General features: G+C 42.5%; 2 protein-coding genes across 5 annotated transcripts in view; one reads left to right on the forward strand and one right to left on the reverse strand.

The window, feature by feature from the left end:
• slc39a9 (solute carrier family 39 member 9) overlaps nt 1-15,843 on the reverse strand; it is a 55,860-nt gene extending 40,017 nt beyond the window's left edge. For both annotated transcript variants that reach the window (XM_063053912.1, XM_063053902.1), the window contains exon 1: nt 15,536-15,843. In XM_063053912.1, coding sequence (XP_062909982.1) covers nt 15,536-15,631 — 96 coding nt within the window. In that variant the 5' untranslated portion in view covers nt 15,632-15,843. The remainder of the gene's footprint in view (nt 1-15,535) is intronic.
• A 1-nt stretch (nt 15,844) lies between these two features.
• LOC134349502 (enhancer of rudimentary homolog) overlaps nt 15,845-24,152 on the forward strand; it is a 31,376-nt gene continuing 23,068 nt past the window's right edge. The window contains exon 1 of one of the 3 annotated variants that reach the window (XM_063053948.1): nt 15,845-15,973. In XM_063053948.1, coding sequence (XP_062910018.1) covers nt 15,971-15,973 — 3 coding nt within the window. In that variant the 5' untranslated portion in view covers nt 15,845-15,970. Of the gene's footprint in view, nt 15,974-16,108; nt 16,233-16,255; nt 16,429-24,152 lie in introns of those variants that run through there. The other 2 variants (XM_063053928.1, XM_063053937.1) reach the window with 2 other exon arrangements.

A 24,152-nucleotide genomic window follows, 5' to 3' on the forward strand; every position in this document is an offset into this window, starting at 1 on the left:
CACCACCTTCTGCACAAGGTGCCTCTTGGGTCCCTTTTAAATCTTTCAACTCTCACCCTCGCGTTTTTGGTTCTCCTCTCTGGATAAAGACTATGTGCATATGTTCTATCTATACTCCTGTTGATTCTGTACCCCTCAATTTCCTATGTTCCAAGGAATAAAGTTCTAGTCTGTTCAACTACTCCCAAAAACTCAGTACTTTGAGTCCTGGCAACGTCCTCCTGAATTTTCTCTGCATTCTTTCTAGTTTAATGATGTCCTTCCTACAACAGGGTGATCAAGATCAATATTCCAAGCACAGACAAGAGAAAATCTGCAGATGCTGGAAATCCAAGCAACGCACACAAAATGCTAGAGGAACTCAGTAGGCCAGGCAGAATCTATGGAAAAAGAGTACAGTCGATGATTCACGCTAAGACTCTTTAGCAGGACTGGAGAAAAATGTTCCAAGTATGGTCTCACTAATATCTTGTACAACATAACATCCAATTCCTGTACTCAATGTCCTGACCAATAAAGTTGCAGAATGGTGAAGCAGACTCAAAGGGCCAAATGGCACCTATGTTTTATGGTCTGAGCCTAGTGTGCCAGATGCTTTCTTCCCCACCATGTCTACCTGCAATGTCACTTTCAGTGAACTAAGCAAGACCAAAAGAGCATGAGACATAGCAGCAGAATTAAGCCATTTGGCCCATCAAGTCTTCTCTGCCATTTCTTCAAGGTTAATTTACTATCACTCTCAGTCCCATTCTCCTGCCTTCTCCCTCTAACCTTTGATGCCCTTACTAATCAAGAACCTATCAACCTCCACTTTAAATAAACTCAATGACTTGAATTCCACAGATTCACCATTCTCTGGCTAATGAAATTCCTCCTCACCTCTGTCTAAAGCGACATCCTTCTATTCAGAGCTGGTGCCCTCTGGTCCTAGACTCCACCACTATTTTCTGTGCTACAGGTTTGTCTAAATAGTGATTTGTTTCCTCTTAACCCCAGTCCTCCAAGATTAAATATTAGCATTCCAATAGCTTATTGATCTTTATACAGTGGTGCTAGAAAGTTTGTGAACCTTTTATAATTTTCTCTATTTCTGCATAAACATGACCTAAAATGTGATCAGATCTTCATGCAAGTCTAAAACTAGATGAAAAGAACCCAATTAAATAATACAAAAACATTATACTTTTTCCTTTATTTATTGAGAAAATGATCCAATATTACATGTATTTGTTGGAAAGTATGTGAACCTCTAGGATTATCAGTTCATTTAAAGGGTAAATTAGACTACAGATGTTTCAATCAATGAGATTACAATCAGATATGAGTGTGGGAGGCCCCACCCTATTTAAGGAATATAAACCTGCATCTTCACTATCAAAGTTTGATCTTCCATCACATAGGGTTTGGAAGTATGCCATGCCTCAACCAAATGAGATTTCTGAGGACCTCAGAAAAAAATGTTGTTGATGCTCACCAGGCTGGAAAAGAATACAAAACCATTTCTAAAGAATTTGGGCTTTGCCAATCCACAGTCAGGCAGATGGTCTACAAATAGAGGAAATTCAACAGCATTACTACTCTCCCCAGGAGTGGTCAACCTACAAAAATCACTCGAAGAGCAAGGCGTATAATATTCCAGAAGGTCAAAGACCCCAGGGTAACATCTAAGGAGCTATAGGCCTCTCTTGCATTGGCCAATGTCAGTGTTCATGAGCCTACCATTAAGCAAACTCTGAACAACAATTGCAAGGAAAAAGTCACTACTCTCCAAGAAGAACATTGCTGTCTGCCTAAAATTTGCTAAAGACCACATGGATAAGCCAGAAGGCTATTGGAAGAATGTTCTGTGGATGGATGAGTCCAAAATAGAGCTTCTTGACTTAAATGAGAAGCGTTATGTTCGGCAAAAAGCAAACACTGCATTCCATCATAAAAACCCCATTCCATCTGTGAAACATGGTGGTGGCAGTGTCATAGTTTGGGCCTGTTTTGCTGCCTCTGGACCAGGACAGCATGCCATCACTGATAGAGCTATGAATTTTTTTTTATGATTTAAATTTTATTGAATTCTTTTACAAATTTTCCCCCGAATCCTTGAGTCAGTGTTGCAATTATGTAAATCATAGCTTACAAAACAGAAAATTACCCATAAAATAAAAAATAAACATGGCAGAAATAAATATCAATATAATAACCATGTGCGTCTATTTAGACCTCTAACATAAAAGACTGTCATTGAGCAATATGCTTCACCACACAGTCACCACTATTTCCCCCTCCAGGAAACCTAAATATTTGCCCCATTTTTGTGTATAGATGTCCAATCTATCAAACTGTTTGTAAGCCATGCATTCAAAAGCTGCCACTTTGGCTATTTCTGCGGCCCACTCCTGAAATGATGGTGCCCCCCCCCCCCAGTTCCTCCAATCTCTGAGTATAATTTGTCTTGCTACCATTATACTTGTCTGAATCCAATTCTGAGAGTGTTTATCCCCAAGTAACCCAAGTGTGTCTCCCAAAACAAAAAGTCTGGGGCAGAAAGGGAGTTGAATACCCAAAACTTCACCAATATACTTATGTATCATAATCCAAAATACTTGAGTTCTGGGACACGACCAGAGAGCATGTACTAAGTCCCCTTTATCCACCTCTCAGCGCCAGCGTTCAGGGGTGTTTTTCAACCCTCATCTATGTAATCTTGCTGGAGTCCAATAGAAACAGTGTAGGATCTTAAATTGAATAAGGCCCACCCTCAGGTCTCTTGACATTGTTTTGACATTCTTGCAAATTTTGCCCCACTCCTCTGTCTTAAAAGTCACACTCAGGTCTTTTTCCCATGCTCTTTTAAGACCCAACAGAAAGTTGTCCCCGGAGATTTGTGTTAAAGCTGAATAATAAGTTGAGGCTTCGTGACCTTTACCATATGCAGCCAGTACAGTAGACAGTATTGTAGCAACTTGTGGGGGTTGCTGTGTAGAACCAAAAGCTGTATGTGGCAAATGACGCAATTGAAGATATCTCCAAAATTGTGACCTAGAGATATCATACTGTTGGGTTAATTGATTTAAAGATTTTAAACTGTCACCACTTTAAAGGTCTCCCAATTTAATTATACCTTTCCCTTGCCATTCCCTCCAGAAGAAAGGGGACTTATCAATACACAATTTTGGATTCATCCACATACTCAAGGTTTCATTCTAATATGGATTAAATTTAAATAATCTGGCTAGCTTATTCCAAAACAAATGCATATGCGATATAATTGGGTGAGACCTTGCCTCAGGAGGTAACTTGATAGACAAACATTGTAACGGAGAGATGGGAGGAAGAGCAGAACACTCAATACGATACCAAGGAGGCGCTCTCTCCGAAGGAGGAGACCAATGTGCTAAACGCTTAAGAGTAAAGGCATAGTAATAGCATTTTAACTTCGGCAAACCTAAGCGCCCCCCCCCCCACTGGCAATTGTAATTTGTTAAAGTTTAAGGCTACGTCCACAGTACGCCGGATAATTTTGAAAACAAAGCTTTTTTTCTTCGTTTTGACCCTCTGTCCACACTAAAACAGTGTTTTCATCCCCCGAAAACGGAGATTTTCAGAAACGGTCTCCAGAGTGAATAAATCTGAAAACGCCTAATATCCGTTGCAGTGTGCGGGGTAACTGGAGCTTTTTAAAACCGCTGTCATGACGTGCCGGAACAGATGGCAACAGCGCGGCATTTCATTGTTTTCTTATTATTACTATTACTACTTTATTATCGCCAAACAATTGATACTCGAGCGTACAATCATCACAGTGATATTTGATTCTGCACTTCACAGAACCTAACAGTTTCAGAACAGACGGCAACGAGACTGAAGCCAGAAGAGTTAGAAATGTACTCACCAAATACTTTGACCCATAGCTTACTGAATAAATAAGTATACTCACTTTGCCCTGTTTTCTGTCCTTGGGAGGAATGTTTCTTCTGGAGCAGGTTCCTGATTTTTAATGTCATTTTCATCAAACCATCAGTCTTGATTTCTTCTTGAAAAGTTCCCAACTACCTTGACAGCCACATCTTGTATGGCAGTCTTCAGGTCCTCCCATTTCTTTCGTGTCAGAGTCTGCACTTGGGGTGCTTTTGCTATCCAGTGTCTCCCTTAGCTTAAACTGGAGCACATCTTGAAGAACAAAGAGTTTATCCACCTGAAGTCTCTTTGAGCGTGGTCTCCTTTTCCTTATTTCTGGCTTGATAGCCAATCTAATTTTCTCCCTGACCAATCTGTGATCAGTATAACAGCCTGCACACGGCATGACTCTGGTGTGTAAAACATCCGACACATCCCTCTGGCGCACCAGGATATAGTCCAGGAGGTGCCAGTGTTTGGATCGGGGATGTCTCCAGGTTGTCTTGAGCCTGGCTTTCTGCTGAAACAATGAATTTCCAGAAACGTGTGGAGGAACCACCAGCTGCGTCTGCCACGGAAATCCAGGTGTACAGGGCTGCTGTTGCCACACTGCTATACGGCTCCGATGCCTGGGTCTCAACTGCAAGCAAGTCTGGTTGCTCGAGCGCTTCCATCAGTGCTGCCTCTCCACCATCATGGGCATCAGCTGGCTGGATCATGTCTCCAACAACGAGGTCCTGGAGAACCTCCAAGCACTGAGGCCACTTTACTGCTCAAGCAGCTCCATTGGTCAGGCCATGTCTCACATGGGCAGCTCCATGTTACTGAAATCAGTACCCTACAGAGAACTCTCTCAGGGCAAGAGAGATCGTGGAGCCCCATAAAAGAGGTAAGAGGACCAACTTAAGCAGCAGCTCTCACAGACAACTATCAACGTCAACGAGTGGTAGCAGGGCTTGTGACAGAGACCATTGAAGAACAATAATCCACTTAGTAGCTAAGAATTTTGATGAATCCGGAAGAGTGACTGCTGAAGAGAAGCAAAGGCGCAGGAAGGGTCCTACTATCCAAGTGCCCCCATCCCAGCTGTTCCTGTGTTGCTACTGCTCCGGAGTCTGCAAATCCAGAATTGGCCTCTACAGTCACCATCGATTATTCAATTCTGTCTTCTGGTGCTATCTGTGTGAAGTTGTATGTTCCTCTTTTATCTGGTGGGTTTGTTCTTAGTGCTCTTGTTTCCTTTCCACATTCCAAACACATGTAGGTTGATAGGTTACTTGGATGTTATGAATTACTTGAGTGGTACACTGGAGCCACTGATGGGAATGTGGGAAGAATGTTAAAAGATATTAATGAAACTGGATGCTTTATGGTTGGCATGTTATCAGTTTCCATACTTTGCGTCTGTGACTCAATCAAATGGCACTGACATCCCAAGGTTGATCTGTTCTGCCAACAGGGCAGGGCACACTAGGATTATATTGGAACATTATATCATTTATTGAGTATGACTAAGTAATATGAATATTTATTTTTGAATGGCTTTCCTCAACTTATAGAAGAGAACTTCATAGTTGTCTAGCCTGAGAGCGTCTAAGGAAAGAACATACCACATAGCTTCTCAGGAAGAGATAATCACATTCCTACATTAACTTCATGACTCCCATTCCTCCCCAAACAAACCACTGCACTGCAAGATCAATACTATTCCCTTTGCAGAGCAATGAGAGATGGACAATAAATACAATCTCACTGTTAAAACTACGTTTTGGGAGGAAATGAAGATTTTAGAGCACTATAATAGCCACTATTATGAAAAACAATCCAAATCCTGGGTCATTATCAAATTATCAAACAAGTTAAAATAATATAGTTAATAAAAACTGTTCATGCAATAAGACAACTTTTATGTCAATCACTATTGTGCCTGATCAATGCTTTCTCTACCCAGAAATCCTTGATCCAAAGCCAAAATTGAGGCTTCCTCAAGCCCCTTAACTGTTATATCCAATGCTTCAAATTGCCTCTCAAGCATCCTTTGTTTTCAATGGCCTAGAGAAAAACTGAATATCCAGGAGATATTCAACCCACAGCATTCACAGAGGCAGCCTGATTGCCTAGACTTCTCCAACATTCACTTACAGATTTCTAGCAACCATTCTGTCCTGTATTCCAGACCTCCAGTATTGTTTTTCTCCCTCCAGAACTTCCTACACACATCCAATAGTTCATCTGTAATTTATAAGCCTTCACACTCTCAGCTATCACTATCAGATTTTCTTTGTCTCCACTCACAGACATTCCTTTACTCTCTCCATACTTCATGTCCTCTGCAATTTTAAACATAGTTTGCACTTTCCTAGTTCTGATGAAGTCACTGAAACATTAACTCTCTCTAGGTGCCACAGACCTGCTGAACTTTTCCAGTACTTTATGCTTCACTTTGTTGCCATACCATTGTAGGTCATGTCTCCATATGCATCTTTCCTATCTCTTTAAACTATCGCTTGAATGCTAGTATGTGGTTTACTGATAAATTTAGGTATGGACACTTTTATGAAGTTATCTGGGGCATATTAAATTAATATAATCTGTCAATTTTGGAGAGTAAAAAGAAAAGAGTGTATCTGCAATCCTGTACAAGAACAAACCATATTTAACCTACTTCAGCTGGAAAAATTCCCAAATGCTTATCACCCACAAAACTGATGGCACAAGATAGTTCTTCATGCTGACATTGCAGCATTGGTGCTGAATCTATACAAAATCTCCACTCACTTTACATACATAAGCTTATAATACCACTATCGCTGGCTGAATCAAAGGTGGTGATGAATCAGCACAAGAGGGAAATGAAATCTGGCCGAGTGGTGCCACAACATCCTCTCACTCAATGTCAGCAAGACCAAGAAGTTGATTATTAACTTCAGCTGGAGGACACCGGAGGTCCACGAGCCAAGTCCTCTTCGGGGGAAATCATGATGAAGAGGGTCAGCAACTTTAAATTCCTCTGTGTTCTCATTTCAGAGGATCTGTTCTGGACTCAGCATGTCAGTGCAATTATGATGAAAGCTTAGTAGTGCCTCTACTTCCTTAGAAGTTTGAGAAGATCTGGCATGTCATCTAAAACTTTGACAAACTGCCATAGGTGTTGCGGAGAGTATATTGACTGGTTGCATCACTGCCTGGTATGGAAACACCAATGCCCTTGACTGGAAAATCCTACAAAACGTAGTGGACATAGCCCAGCCTTCCCCACCACAAAGCACATCTACAGGGAGTGCTGTTGCAGTAACTAGTATCCGTTATCGGGGACCCCCACCATCAAAAACACATTTTATCCTTGCTGCTGCCATCAGGAAGGAGGTACAGGGAGCCTCAAGTCCCACACCACCAGGTTCAGGAACAGTCACCACCCCTCAACCCTCAGGCTGTTGAACCAGTGGGGATAACTTCACTTGCCCCTGAACTAAACCGTTCCTACAACCCCTGGACTCACTTTCAAGAAATATTCATTTCACATTCTTGAAATTTATTTGCCCATTATTATTCTCCTTTGTAGTTGCAGAGTTTGTTGTTTTTCATCTTTCCTATGGTTATCTTGACCATCTCTCTTCCAAACTTGTTTCCTGTAGAAATGCTATTTCCTTTCCTCAGTTCCTTCATCTCCATTGCATCTGTTCCCAGAATGAGGCTTTCCTTTCCAGGACATCAGAGATGCTATCCTTCTTCAAACAGTGTTTGCCTTCCTCCACCACTGACACTGCCCTCACTCACATCTCCATTTCCAGGATATCTGCACTCACCCCATCTTCCCACCACCTTAACAGTGATATAGTTCCCCTTGTCATCACCTACCACCCGTGAGCCTGACATCCATCACATCATTCTCCACGATTTCTGCCAGTTCTAAAATGATCCTACCGTCAAACACATCTTTATCTGCACCCCCACTCTGCTTTCCACACAGTTCACTCCCTCCACGATTCCCTTGTCCTTTCATCCCTCCAAGGACTTAACCCTGCAAGCTGCCAAAGTGCGATGACTGCCCATTCACCTCCTCCCTCACCTCCAAACAGACCTTCCACGTGAGGCAACACTTCACCTGCAAATCTGCTGGGGTTGTCTATTGTGTGTGGTGCTCCCAATGTGGCCTTCTCTACACTGGTGAGACCATCAAGTTTGGGGACTGCTTTGTTGGGCACCTCCAATCCATCTGTCAAAAGTGGAACTTCTCAGTGGCCAAACATTTGAATTCCCCTTCCCATTCCAACATCTGATCACAGCCTCCTCTTTTGCCACGACAAGGCCACCCTCAGGGTGGAGGAGCAACATTGTGTATTCCATCTGAGTCACATCCAAACTGATGGTATAAATATCGATTTCTCCTGGTAATTTTTTTTTTTGTCAATCCTCTCTTCTTCTATTCCCTACTGTGATCCCTTACCTCTTCTCACCTGCCCATCACCTCCCCCTGGTGTCTCTCCTCCGGTCCACTCTCCTCTCCAGTTCCTCTTTTTTCAGCCTTTTACTTTTCCCACCCACCTGGCCTCTTCTAGCTATCCTTCTTCCCTTAACCTCACCTTTTCACTCTGGCACCTTTGTTTCCAGTCCTGAAGAAAGGGACTCACCCCTAAATGGCGACTGTTTATTTATCTTCATGGATACTACCTGACCTGCTGAATTCCTCAGCATTCTGTGTGTGCTGATTGTGTATCCTTCCTATTGGGTGCAGTCTTTGATTGATTCCATGTTTCTTGGATTTATTGTGTATACCCACAAGAAAACAAATCTCAGTGTTGTGTATACCCATGTTACTTTTATAATAAATTTTGAATATTGAACTTTTGAGAAATAGAATCTACTTTATATAGTGATTTTGAGTCCAGTGCAGCAGACAGCACACTGAAATTACAACTTAAATTCAAGTAACAAAAATTGCAATATCAAATGACTGCAATTGTAGCCGCAATCATTTATATATTTTAAAACTAATTTATTGAAAAATCTGATCATTCACTTCATAGATTCATTGTACAACAGCATTCAAATTCAAGAATAATATACATTTCGCCATCCTGTACCAAGTTGCCGCAAGTGCCTGACAACGCACAGCTATTCAACGGCGGTAGGTGGGAAGAATAACTTGGTAGATTTGAGTGTCTTAGCAGAGAAAAACTAACATTAACTTCAGATTAAATAAGGAACCCTAATTAACCTTTTCGTTTTGCAATTCAGAAGCAGTTCCTATAGTACTTTCATCCCCAAACATGGCCAAGGGTTTAAGCCAAAATCCAAAGGCCAGAGCAAAAATCTAAGCTGACAGTCCATGAAGACTGCTGCATTGTGACATAGTGAGAATACCTTCCATTTCCATCAGCAAGCACCAGTATGAACACATTTCTTGTTACAAGTCAGCAGGGGTGCAGGTAATCTATAGATTTACAGCATAATCGTCTAGACATCTCCAACAATGCCTATATTAAATTCAAGTTTAATTGTCATTCAACCATACACGAATACAACAAAACAGCATTCCTCCGGAGCCAAAGTACAAAACACAATACCAATAGTCATGCACAGCACAAGGCACATTGAGCATACATTACATACTGTAAACATACAGTCACACAAAAGCCCAGGTCCCCGAGTGTCATAACCTGTAGAACGATGTTGTCGGCAAGAAAAAGCTGCAGCAGACTGATCATTATGTGCTATAAACTGCAGCCGCAGACAGACACAATCCAGCTTGTCTTCCACCGAGTGAACACTGGAGGACAGCACCGATGGGAGGGGCCAGCTGCCAACCCAGCATGGACCCTTGCTCTGTCCCACACCACGTCCGGCATCTCCTCACTCGGGCAGCTGCAACAGGCACAAGGCCCTGGTCCACGCAACAACCGAGGCAGCTCCTCCGATGTCAGTCTTGGCAATAAACCAGTGAACCAAACTTGCAGTATTCTACATTACTAGTATCCACCAGGGTTTCTGATCATAAGAAAAACATCCAAGACAGTCACTTGCACCATTTGTTGGATCACACACTGCCCGAGGTACTTTCTTCCTTGGGTGCCTGAGGCAGGCTGGCACACGATTCAGCAACTCACTAGTGGGGCAGACCAGCAGTACTTGATGTTTGCGATAACCAGCAGTGTCTTGCAATTGTAATAAAGATGTAAAGGATGCACTATTACATCTTTAGTTGGACCCAGAGAGGCCACTGCGTCCGAGAGCACTGCCATCTTACCAGAACACATTGGCATCTCACATTTGTAACACTTACCGAGAACCTCTTAAGCAGAATGTTCCAGGCGCTCGCTTCAAAAATTCTCTCAATTTCCTTCTAAACTTTTTTTGAGAAATTACCTTAAATTGTGGCTTTTTAAAAAAAAACTGCAAATGCTAGAAATCTGAAATAAATAGAAAATTCTAAAAACACTCATCAAGTCATGCAGCGAGTATAGAAAGAGAAACATGTTTCAGAGTGTGACTCATTAGAAATAACAATTTTCTTTAAATTTCAGATTTCCAATGATCGATTACAGTTTTAAAAAATTGATCTATATAGGGTACAGAATGTAGTGCTTTGATGCAAAATAAGATATTGTTGTATTATAAATATTCAGGGTCCTTTGTAACATAGCATTGTATGATTGGAGAATACAACAGCCACTAAAAAAAAATGGGTTAGGGCAAAACCTTACACTAACCATTCTGAAAATACTGTACACAAAGAGGTACTCACACAAATACCAGAGGTTTCACATTTTTCCAGTGCAATTGAAACTCCAGATACATCTAATTAGGCTTTGACAGATCTAAGACAATGGTGACAATCCTAAACTTGCCGTCACAGTGGTGCATAGACACCCAAACTTTTCAAATTCTAAGCTAAGCAATAAAATTGATGCAACCACCACACATTTGAAATAGTTGATTGCTCTGGAAAACAGGATATAGAGTAATACAGTAAATACAAATGAAAGACAAAATAAAAAGGGGAGAGAGAGCAAGACTGGTTATGGTTTGGATGTTCAAAGCAAAAATAAAACAGCATGATAGGGAGGTGTAAGAAAATATGAAAATAAGATTTTTTTGAAGAGGAAAGGTTATACAAAGAGAAGCAAGAACACCTGGATACAAAGTGCACAACATCTTTAAAATCCAGAGATGGTAAACTGCACAGGGAGTGGGAAGGAAGAGTGGGATTGTGGGGACAAGGGAGCACCAGAAGAGGGAGAAATGATGGGGCCGGAGGATGAAAAATAAAAGGGAGGCAATGGTGGAAGGGGGTGAGCAGCAGAGTTGAGAAAGACAGGGTGTCAGCAAAGAGATGGAATTTTGTTCCAAACATCTCATTTGACTGGTTTACCTTTTAGGGCAAGCACAATAAGTGCAAGCCCAAGGTCAAACAGATATTGAACAAATGATGACACTAGTTACTCATGTAGCCTTGAGAAAAGAAATGATTCCAGGCAACTTGCAGGTAGGTGTCCTCAACAATCCACCTGCAGTTACAGTTAAAATAGGAAATATGGCACAATATTCAAAGTACCAGATTGTGCTTCATCACATGCAGAGCTTTAATCCAGTGTCCCTACTCTGGTATCAATCTGAACAACTTGTATTTGCCTAGTTGAAAGCATTTAAAAGATAAGTTGTAACTCTGCTACAAACCCTAAATATTTTGTCTTTTTTAATTTTACTGAACATAGTTCAACATTTCAGGGAAATTTCTCTAGCTATTCTGCAGGAATTTCTCCTTGTGGGTTGAGTTAAGAAATTGCAAGGGTAGAAGGACTCTGATGGAAGTTATATCACCAACAGCGGCTGGGATGTGGACCAGATTACAACGGGAAATAGAAAAGGTGAGTCAAAAGGGCAACATTATGATAGTCATGGGCGATTTCAACATGTAGCTCATTTGGGAAAATCAGGTTGGAAATGGATCTTAAGTGAGTTTGTTGAAAGCCAACAAGATGGCTTTTTAGAGCAGTCTGTCACTGAGCCTACCAGGGGATCAGCTATACTAGACTGGGTGTTATGTAATGAAGTAGAGGTGATTAGAGAGCATAAGGTAAAGAACCCTTAGAAGGCAGCTATTACAATATGATAGAGTTGAACTTTGATGTGGAGAGAGTAAGCTCTGACGCAGCAGTATTTCAGTGGAGTGAAGGAAATTACTGTGGTATGAGAGAGTTGGCCAAAGTAAATTGGCAGGAGATGCTGACAGGGATGACAGCAGAGCAGTAATGGCGTGAGTTTCTAGTAAAAAATGAGGAAGGTGCAGGATAGATATATTACAAAAAAAAAGAAATTCTCAAATAGTGAAACAGTATGACTGTGGCTGACAAGGGAAGTCAAAGCTAATGCAAAAGCAAAAGAGAGGGCATACAACAAAGCAAAAATTAGTGAGAAGATAGAGGATTGGGAAGTTTTTTTTAAAACATACAGAGAGCAACTAGAAGAATCATTAGGAGGGAAAAGATTAAATATGAAAACAAGCCAGCAAACAATATCAAAGTGGAGAGTAAAAGCTTTATGCAAGTAAAAAATAAAAAACGAGATGAGAGTAGATATAGGACTGCTAGAAAATGAGCTTGGAGATATAATAACAGGGGTCAAGGAGATGACAGATGAACTTACTGAGTATTTTGCATCAGTCTTCACTGTGGAAGACACCAGCAATATGCCAGAAGTTGGAAGGTGTGAGGGAAGAGAAGTGAGTGCAGTTACTATTGCAACGGAGAAGGTGCTCGAAAAGCTGAAAGACCTAAGGATATACAAGTCACCCGGGCCAGAATATCTGTACCCTAGGGTTCTGAAAGAGCTAGCAGTAGAGATTGTGGTAGCATTAGTAATGATCTTTCATAAATCATTGGACTCTGGCATAGTGCCAGAGGTCTAGAAAATTGCAAATGTCACTCCACTCTTTAAGAAAGGAAATTATAGACCAGTTAGTCTGACCTCAGTGGCTGGAAAGATGTTGGAGTCAATTGTTAAGGACGAGGTTATGGAGTACTTGGTGACACAGGTCAAGACAGGACAAAGTCAGCATGGTTTCCTTAAGGGAACCTGATGGAATTCTTTGAGGAGATTACAAGTAGGATAAATAAAGGGGATGTAGTGGATGTTGTATATTAAGACTATCAGAAGGCCTTTGACAAGGTGCCACACATAAGGCTGCTTACCAAGTTAAAAGCCCATGGCATTAAGGAAAGTTACTGGCACGGTCAGAGCATTGGCTGACTGGTTGGAGGCAACGAGTGGGAATAAAAGGATTCTTTCCTGGTTGGCTGCCCATGACTAGTGGTGTTCCACAGGGGTCGGTGTTGAGTCCACATTTTTTTATGCTGTTTATCAATGATTTAGATGATGGAATAGATGGCTTGGTTGCCAAGTTTGCAGATGATAATGAAGATTGGTGGAGGGACAGGTAGACTGCAGAAGGCCTTAGACAGATCAGGAGAATCTGCAAGAGAGTGGCAAACGAAGTACAATGTTAGATAATTCATGATCATACACTTCAGTAGAAGAAATAGATGCGTGATCTATTTTCTAAACAGGGAGAAAATCCAAAAATCTGAGATGCAAAGGGATTTATAGTCCTTGTGCAGAACACATTAAAGATTAACATGCAGGTAGAGTTGGTGGTGAGGAAGGCAAATGCAATGTTAACATTCACTTCAAGAGGTCTAGAATACAAGAGCAAGGATGTGATGCTGAGGCTTTATAAGGCACTGGTGAGGCCTCACCTTGAGATATTGTGAACAGTTTTGGACTCCTCATCTAAGAAAAGATGTGCTAGCATTGGAGAGGGTTCAGAGGAGGTTCACAAAGATGATTCCAGGAATGAAAGGTTATCATACCAGGAATGTTTGATGGCTCTGGGTCTGTTCTCACTGGAATTCAGAAGGATGCGGGAGGATCTTATTGAAACCTTTCGAATGTTGAAAGGCCCAGACTGAAGAGACATAGAAAGGATGCTCCCCACGGTGGGGGGAGTCTAGGACCAGAGGACACAGCCTCAGGATAGAGGGACGTTCATTTAAAACAAGCAATAAGTAGCCAGAGGGTGGTGAATTTGTGGAATTTGTTACCACAAGCAGCTGTGGAGGCCAGGCCATTGGGTGTATTTAAGTCAGAGCTTGATAGGTTCTTGAATGGACAGGGCATCTAAGGTTATGGCAAGAAGGCCGGGGAGTGGGGCCGACGATGGGGAAAAAAGGATCATCCATGAATGAATGATGGAACTGACTTGATGGACCAAATAGCCTAATTCTGCTCCAATGTCGTATGGTCTTACATTGGGACCATTCTGATAGGTTAACTGCAGTACATAGAATACGAGTAGTCCCTCCCCCGCCTGTCTTCTCCTATCATTTTGGATCTCCCCCTCCCCCTCCAACTTTCAAATCCCTTACTCACTCTTCCTTCAGTTAGTCCTGACGAAGGGTCTCGGCCTGAAACATCGACTGCACCTCTTCCTACAGATGCTGCCTGGCCTGCTGCGTTCACCAGCAACTTTGATGTGTGTTGATACGAGTAGACTATCTGACACAGGCATCATACCCAGGTGATACCATTACTCAGCCTGTTGCTGCGTGGCTCCTGTGGCAGGCGGGTAAGCCTCTGCAACCATGACCTATCTTTCTTTGTTGATGAAAGATGTTTCTGTGGTTCTGTATTACCGATTGGACTATTGTGAACTTTCTCAAGGCTTATGCTTTTTATATTTTGTGTTTTCCACCCATTTCTTTCCATTTTGTTGTGCACTGTCAGGTTGCTTTAGGGGTTGATGATCAGGATGCTGTTCTTTTTTGTGCGTGTGGGAGGTGGGTTTGATACTTCTCTCTGAACAACTTTCATGTTTTCTTTGTTTCGTTGCTATCTGGAGAAGAAGAACCTCAGAGTTGTATATGGGTACATACTTTGATAATAAATGAACTCTTGAACCTTTAAAACGTAATTCCAAAGCATATCTGAATGGGTAACTATTGACAAATCCTGCTCTGGGGGAAATCATGAGCATCTAAACAATACAAAACAAGAACTTGTTGTAAAATATGAATAAATAATCTAACAACATTTCGCATACAATTAAACCAATTTAATTAGCTTCCAAATTTCGTTATCACAATAATCACGTAAACCCACTTTTATAACTATTATTACACAACATTCAAGTTGCAACACTGTCTAATACTAGTGGATACGTTGACCCGCTCCGTTAGAAAGATAATTCTTTAACACCTTACAAACTTCACCCTCCGCAAACAGACTGCGATTCAATGTCGAGTTTATTGTCATATCACAAGCACATGTCACTAAAGGTTTGAAAAACCCAGAAAACTTGTTGCAATAGGTCTTTAAGATGTATGCGAACTTGCGAGCACCTTTCGGACTCGGGTTAGTCAGTATTACGTGCCCCAGTTGTACACAGTACTCTGACAAATAGGGTAGTTTACCGCTGACTGCGTTGAAAAACTGAAACCAGACAGAGCAAAGGGTAAGCAGGCAGGCCACTTTATTTTGGAAGGAGATGGATTGGAGAATGAGGAAGGTCTGTGTGTGGGGGATGCCCCGGCGGCAGGTTGAGGGCGCGGGGGGAAAGAACAGAGGGTGTCCGTCAGCTTCTGCTTACCTCGGAAAAGTTGAAGGCCAACGGGATGGTTCCTGCCACGTAACAGCCGACCAGCATGGCCAGGGAGAGAAGGCCGATGGTGCTGAGGTCGTCCATGTTACGAAGCCGACGCCCGGGAGCGGGGCTAAGAGACGAGACCTCGGGAGCCGCTCACAACTAACCGGGCTCCACTCTTCCTCGCCGGGGCCCGCTCACCCACTGGCCGTACGGCCTCAGCGAACCGACCGGGAAAACGCCATCTCCGCTCCGTCAGAAACACCCCCACACCGTCAGTGGCCCGGCAGCAGCAGGCCGGGGGGGGGTGTGCGCGGGCCACCAGCTTCCGGTTGACCTGTCACATCCGGGTCATAGGGTACTCAACCGCCGGAGCAACAATCGGCGTCCCCCTGCTTGGCGTTGTGTGACGGTGGGTGCAATCCCTCCCGTTTACAACAAATGGTAAATCTATACCTGCCGTTTATTAGCTGAATTATTTTGGCTTTTTAAAAAAATATTCATTGCCCCTCACAACTATGGCGGTGGCGGCCGCGAGGATTGGTAGAGAGGAGAAGCGACTGTGGGAGGTGCTGGTGCTGGGGTAATGCGGGAGGAGGGCGGGGGTGGCTTCCGTGAACGGCGGAGATTAGAGATTGCTGTGTGTTTTGGCCGCACATAGATGGTGGTGGAGAGTGGCAGCGTCTCGTCAGTCCGGTCTCAGGTGCTCATGGTGCGAGGGGAGGGTGAAGGAGGTTGGAGGCGGGTATTAAAGGAGATTGGCGCTGAGGCTGCCTGCCCGCTTCCAGCGCAGATGCAGGACCGTCGCTGAGAGAGAGAGAGACAGGGAGAGAGAGGGAGTAACGTCCGGCTTTGCGGAATTTATCATAAAGTTAACAGGAGGAACGATGAGCAGTGGGGTATTTATACTTTTTACGTTAAAAAGTGTGTTTACTGAAGTGGTTGAGTTTGTAGTCGTTAAAGAGAGTTTTAAGAAACATTGATTACTCTTTTGCAAACGTCATAAGTATTTAGGGAAACTAACGAAAGATTGTGTTTTTGCATACTCATGCCTTGGTTTATTCACGCAAACTGATTAATTAGTTTAAGTTTTCTTGTTGGTGTCAAATGGAGTTTATTGCCTTATTACGAGGACGGTGAGGTACAGGCACAATGAAAACCTGCTTGAAAACTTGATTTTCATGGAAAAAAAACTTTTAATCAGTTTGTTATTATCATGTGTACCGAGATACAGTGAAAAATTTGTATTTCTATGCCATCTATATAGATGATTTCAAAACATCAGTACATTAAAGTAGTTCAAATGGAAAAGCAATTGCAGAATGTAGTTACAGTCATGGCAAGTGTGTAGCGTAGGTAGAAAATAAGGTGTATAGGCCCATGACGAAATAGTTAGTGAGATCAGAAGTTCATCTCATCATATGCCAAGTCCTTTCAAGAATCTTATAGCAGCAACATCAAAGCTCTCCATATGCCTGATGTTTTTCTTAGTTAGCCTAGGGTTATGTGGTGTGGAATGTACATTTGTCTTTTTTTTAATGTTGTGATGTGGCAATTTGTGGGGGTTGAATCTAATGAAAGTCAACTTGTGTTTTTTGAGGTAATTCAAGCAGTATGGTTTGCAGAGATGGGAGTTTATGTCCACAGTGTCTGGTCATAAAGGTTGTCATGAAATTGCAAGATGTGGAATCCCACAAAGATAGCAATTGGTCCTCAGCTCTTTACAATCTAAATCAAGGCTAGCTGGCAAAATAGAGATATGTAGGGAATTAATAATTGCTACAAAGAGATATGGTATTAAAATCATAAATTTACCTCCCAGGAGGGGGAGGGCATTTGGCCCATTATGTCAGCCTAATTCTACCTTCCAATTCTGGGCCCTAGCTTTCCAGAAATTAGACTATTTGACCTTGTGTGGAGCATTGAGCCCCATTGCTTCCCCTCGACTTCCTGCGGGTTGTACCTCTCACCCACACACTAGCCAATTAACCCAGCAACTTGCTCAGCTTCGGGGTGTGAGAGGTAAATCATGGGTAAACACAAGATGGACGCTGCTGGATGTCGGGATTGAACTTGGGTCACCGGAGCGACAATTGTGTTACTGGGCTGTTCAAAGTCTCATCCAAATTCAATTTAAATGTTATGATGGTCGCTTCCTCTAACAGCCAGGCTTCCACCCCACCATCTGAAAGAAACCACTTGGACATATTTTACCTCTGATTCTTCTGTCAATTACTTTAATTTTTGATCCTTCTGTTATGAGTGATAGGCCATTCCCATTTATTTCAATTTAGTCCTTCATCTCTACACTTCGTGAGATTCCCTTTATCCTCATTGTTCTGAAGAAAACAGCACCAGCCTATTCAGTCATTCTATGTATCTGTAGTGTTCCAGCTCCTGCAGTAAATCACCTCTGAACTCTGAAGTGCAATCACATCTTTAATGTGATGACCAGAACAGTACACAGTATTCAAACTGTGACTTAATATGCACATTGGTTCTCGTATAATTTTCCAGTCTTGTATTGAGTGCCCTGAGTAATAAAGGAAAATATCTCCTGACTTTTTAATTACTTTATTGACCTATCTTGCTACATGTATGCACTCTCCAAGATTCCTTTGTACCTCCACAACAATCAACACCCTGCCATTTATTTTGTATTCCCTTAACTTGTTGCCTATCTCCTGACGGTATTGTCCTGCAGCTCAGGGTTAAATTCCGTTTGTTCCTCTTCTGCCCATTTGATCAGGTCCTGTATATCTTTTTGAAGTTGAAAGCTTTTCTCTCTCTCTGCCAACCACATGGCCAATTTTTGTAACATCTGATATTTTTATTACATTACAGTATTACATTTCTATACATGCTGATCTGAATCGTTAATTTGTTTTACAAAAAAGCAAGAAGTCAAGTGCTAGCTCAATGGAACTCCACAGTTAATAGTCTCCATTCAGAAAAATACCAATTTTCAAGTGCCTCTGCTTCCTAACTAGGCTGATTTTTGGATCGAATATGCGATTCTCCCTTTAATCCCAAGATCTATTTACTTTTTTGTTTGTCCAAATTGCCATTTGAGATTTTGTCAAGAATCTTGCTAAAATCCTGGCAGACTACAGCAAATGCACTGCAATATCCGCATCACCTTCTGAAAGCATTCAACTTCATCCTACACATCCTTCTTTAATAAATCATTAACAGTCCCTGGCTCTCCCCCCCACTTATTTTTTGAGGGCTGTTGTTCAGAGCTCATCTATGTTCACCCTTGTTTGTTCCTCTTTCTCCTTATGAAGTTATCTAATAGATTTGGCTTTTGTTTAGTTTTACCTGAAAGTATATTTCTACTCTTCACTAATTTCCCTTCTGCCATCATGCTATTCTTTCAGATGAAGTGTCCTGCATAGGAATATGACTATTCTACTTCATTATATATTTTTTTTAAAAATTGGAAGCTTAAAGAATAATAAATGTTAGTATGCAGAGTGATTTGGGGCATTGTAAAATATGTAAGAATAGCATACAGTAAGGAAAGTAGTATATTGGACTTTATGACTAAGCAGGATAGTATGTGATTTGGAGAGGAACTTGTAAGCCTGTTAATGAACGATATGGCCTCTGCTCTTACATGCAGGGTATTGGTTTGAGATAGTACTTGGCAAAAGCATGGTGAGTTGCTGCAGTGCTTTTGTAGAAGTAGTATTCTTATTCATGATTCACTTCCATCGTTCTACTGGTTTAAAATAGTTATGAAGAAGGATACGACCAGATCAAGAGCTAAGGCAGTTCTGGTTCAAGATGACGCTGAGCTGTGATGTATGTCAAGGTCGTGACTCGGATTAGTTGTTTGATAGGTTCATAGAGATAGTTTTGGGGACAATGTGAGGAGTTAGGTCACATTTTAGACTTTGGGGATAGGGATGAGGGGGAATTGGAGGCCAATGATGTGGGGGTCAGGTCAGCAGGTAAAGACAACGGATAGTGCCACCCCCCCCCCCCCGGTCAAAGGTCTGTTTGGCCAGGAGGCATGAGTGCTAATGAACCTTCCCCCTAGGGTCTGAGGGCCATGCGAGTCCAGAGGTCAAGATCAGAAATTTAAATTCCCATGGTCGGTGAACTTTGGGTCAATACCAAACATTGAAGTTTGGAGCCCCTGGGCCAAGGACTCCAGAGGTGGTCTGGCACTGGTGTTGGAGGCCCGTGAGTGGGAGAGTGGGAAAGGGGCTTGTTTTGCTGCTGATGGTGTTGTTTGTATTGTTCTGCTGAATATCGTGGGCATAATGTGTGGTGACATTTACAGGCAATGCATTTCACTGAATGGTTTGATGTACATGTGATAAATAAATGGATCTGAATTTGAAGTTTCTGAACTGGGACAGAACAAATTTTGGAGCCATTATGCAGGATCTTGCAGCAGTTTACTGGGCAAGATTTTTTGCAGAAGTGTCTGCCAAGTAGGAGACCTTAAAAAGTATGATGTCGATTAGGGCTCTGGTTAACAAAAAGAGAGAATCTCTTTATGGCTGCAGAAGTGTAGGAATGCACTTACGAGAGATGTTGGGAGTGTAGAAAAAGGATAAGAGCTGGCAAGCAGCGAGAACATTTCCAGAAGGTTCTATAGCATATTAAGAGTAAAATGATGGCTAGAGAGAGAATAGGTCCCTTTGAAGATCATTGTGGCCTTCTATGTGTAAAACCAAAAGAAATGGTAGGGATTTCTCTTCTATGGAGAAAACAATGGAAGATAAGGAAATGGGGATAATGAGTGGCTCCACCTTGGACCACGTACAAATTAGCAGGGATGATGTACTAGAGGCCTTTAAAGTGCATTCAGGTTCACAAATCCCTGAAGCCTGATTGGGTGCATTCGCGGACCTTGTGGGAAGTTGTGGAAGAAATTGCAGAGGCCCTTAAAAAGATTTTTGCTTCATTTCTGACCACAGGTGAGCTTCCAGAGGGCTGCTAGTGTGGTAACATAAAATGAGTATCAGAAAAAGCCAAGAAGCTACAGGCCAGTGAGTCAGACATCGTTAAATTGCTGGAGGGGAAATGAAGAACTGGATCTACCAGCACTTGGAGAGACGAGGTCTGATTCATGATGGTCAGCACAGCATGGTACTGTGTGTGGGAAACTATTCACCCCCCTCAGAAGTTTTCATGTTTTATTGTTTTACAGCATTGATTCACAGTGGATTCAGTTTGGCTTTTTTTTACTCTGGTCAACAGCAAAGCACTCTTTCGTATCAAGGTGAAAACAGATCTAAATTAAATTAAAAGTGATCTAAATTAATTAAAAATATAAAACATAAAATAATTAATTACCTCAGTATTCACTCCCTTTTAATATGACACACCATATCATCACTGGCACAGCCAATTGGTTTTAGAAGACACATAATTAGTTAAATGGAGATCTATTTTTGGAAACCTGTGTGCAGTCAAGGTGTTTCAATTGATTGTAGTAAAAATACACCTGTGTCTGGAAGGTCCAACTGCTGGTGAGTCAGTATCCTGGCAAAAATTGCACCATGAAGACAAAAGAACACTCCAAGCAACTCCACAAAAAGGTTATTGAAAAGCACAAGTCAGGAGATGGATCCCTTGGAGTACAGTTAAGTCAATCATCAAGAAATGGAAAGAATATGGCACAGCTGTAAATCTGTCTAGAGCAGGCCATTCTCAAAAACTGAGTGACCATGCAAGAAGGGGACTAGTGAGGGAGGCCACCAGGAGACCTATGACAACTCTGGAGGAGTTACAAGCTTCAGTGGCTGAGATGGGAGAGACTGCACATACAACAACTGTTGCCCAGGTGCTTTATGGGAGAGTGGCAAAGAGTAAGCCACTATTGAAAAAAAAACTCACGTGACATCTCAGCTGAAGTTTCCCAGAAGGCACGTGGGAGACTCACAAGTCAACTGGAAGAGGGTTCTATGATCTGATGAAACCAAAATTGAGTATTTTGGCCATCAGACTAATGTGACGACAAACCAAGTTATCAGAAGATTGATGCTGATGAAAGAGATAAGTGAGACAATGGAGAAACATTCAAAATGCTAATAAGAGAGAAAAGAGAGATTAACGAGAAAGAAACACATTTCAGAATATTAACAGACCGGTTGCTTTGAAGCTGAACTGTTTGAAGTTTGATGGACAGGCGATACCCCAGCAGGGGGTTAAAAAGAACAGGTTCACTAAGGCACGACACATCACGAGATAACGAGACCCTGGAAGAGCAGTGTGCCCCCACAAATTGGTAGGAGTTGGAGGTCTGGTTCGAGGGAACCGACCATAGACTGACAGGGTGAAAAGGGACGATCGGCAGGAACCTGGTGTGTGTGTTCACCCTTGCCTGGGTGCCAGGTTCACTGCGGAAGAACAGTTGTATCCAGAACGGAGGGGTCAGTCGGTGACCACAGAAGACATAAAAGGGTTCGCCCAAAGCCAACTGCGAAGAACATCAAAGGTCTGTCTGAATCAAAATTTGCCCTCTCCCCCTCTCCCCCTCTCCCCCTCTCCCCCTCTCCCCCTCTCCCCCTCTCCCCCTCTCCCCCTCTCCCCCTCTCCCCCTCTCCCCCTCTCCCCCTCTCCCCCTCTCCCCCTCTCCCCTCTCCCCCTCTCCCCCTCTCCCCCTCTCCCCTCTCCCCCTCTCCCCCTCTCCCCCTCTCCCCCTCTCCCCCTCTCCCCCTCTCCCCCTCTCCCCCTCTCCCCCTCTCCCCCTCTCCCCCTCTCCCCCTCTCCCCCTCTCCCCCTCTCCCTCTTCTCCCCCCCCCAACGGCACAACAGCGATTACTGCGAACTGTACTAAGCTGAACTGAACTCTGCATCACTTAAGACTGATCATGATCATTTTACCCCTAGACTGGGATAGAGCTTGGCTGATTCCTGTTACCCTAGTTCTGTGTACACGTGTGTATTAACATCGCTAACCTGCTGCATTTACATCCTTACGATTAGAGTACTGTGTTACTTATTTCTTTAATAAAACTTTATTAGTTTCTGTTAAACCAGACTCCCAACTAAGTGGTCCATTTCTGCTGGTTTGGCAACCCAGTTACGGGGTACGTAACACTAAACACTATGTTTGGTGTGACCCAAACACTGCACATCATCAAAAACACACCATCTCTACCGTGAAACATGGTGGTGGCTGCATCATGCTGTGGGGATGCTTCACTGCAGCAGTTCCTGAAGGCTTGTGAAGGTAGAGGGTAAAATGAATGCAGCAAAATACAGGGAAATCCTGGTGGAAAACCTGATGCAGTCTGCAAGAGAATGGCAATGTGGGAGCAGGCTTGTTTTCCAGCACGACAGTGACCCCAAGCATAAAGCGAAAGCTATGCAGGAATGGCTTAAAAACAACAATGTTAATGTCCTGGAGTGGCCAAGTCGGAGTTCAGACATCAATCCACTTGAGAATTTGTGGCTGGACTTGAAAAGGGCTATTCACTCATAATCTCCATGCAATCTGACAGAGTTTGAGCAGTTTTGTTAGGAAGAATGGGGAAAAATTGCAGAGTCCAGATGTGCAAAGCTGATAGAGACCTATCCACACAGATTCAAGGCTGTAATTGCTGCCAAAGGTGCATCTACTAAATACTGACTTGAAGGGGGTGAGTAATTATGCAATCAATTATTTTGTGTTTAGTAATTGTAATAATTTTAGATGGATTTGTAGAAATTTGTTTTCATTTTGATATGAAAGTTTTTTCTCTTGATCCGTGTCAAAAAAGCCAAATTAAATCCACTCTGATTCAATGTTGTGAAACAATAAAACATGAAAACGTACAAGGGGTGTGAGTATGTTTTATATGCACTATGTCTGGCCGATTTCTTGCCGTTCTTCAGGGAGGTAACCAGGATGGTAGATGAAGGTAGGGCAATGGATATTGTCTATATGGATATTAGCAAAGCTATTGATTTGTTCCATCATGGCAAACTAGTCTGGAATGTTAGATTGCATGGGATCCAAAGGGAAATATTGGATTGGATTCCCAATTTAGTGTTAGGAAGCAGAGGGTGATATCAAGATTTGTTTCTTGAACTGGAGGCCTGTGTTAACTGTTGTGCCACAGGGATTGGTGCTGCAACCTATGTTGTTTCTAACATATAAGCGATTTGCTGTGAATGTACAAGGCATGGGTAGTAAGTTTGCAGATGATACTAGACTAGACTTTGAAGTTAATAACTCATCTCCTCCTACCTTAGGCCACGAACTTATCAATCACCCCTGATGAGTTATTAACCTCAAACTTTCTGCATGATCACTAAAAGAGATCACTAAAACTGCATGTGCATGTAACGAGAGCTGTATGACTAATTCCTTCTACCGTAGGCCATGAACTTATCAATCACCCCTGCTGTGGGCATGACCGCTGGACTGAGTGTGTAAATGTAGGAGGGGACTGTTGAAAAATAAATGTGCTAGGTTTTCTAAAATTGACTCCTACTTTAGGCCACAAATTTATCAATCACCCCTCGTACATATTTGGTCTACTGCCATAAAAATGCAGGATGTGTTTGGCACAGGTGGGGTGCAGCATTTTCACTAGATTGGCACCAGAGTAGCAGTTTGGATGTGTGAAGATAGAGCAGACTTAAATTAAATTCTGTAGAGTTTGGAAGAACAGGA

Source organism: Mobula hypostoma, chromosome 1, assembly GCF_963921235.1.
Source record: "Mobula hypostoma chromosome 1, sMobHyp1.1, whole genome shotgun sequence".
Taxonomy (NCBI): domain Eukaryota; kingdom Metazoa; phylum Chordata; class Chondrichthyes; order Myliobatiformes; family Myliobatidae; genus Mobula; species Mobula hypostoma.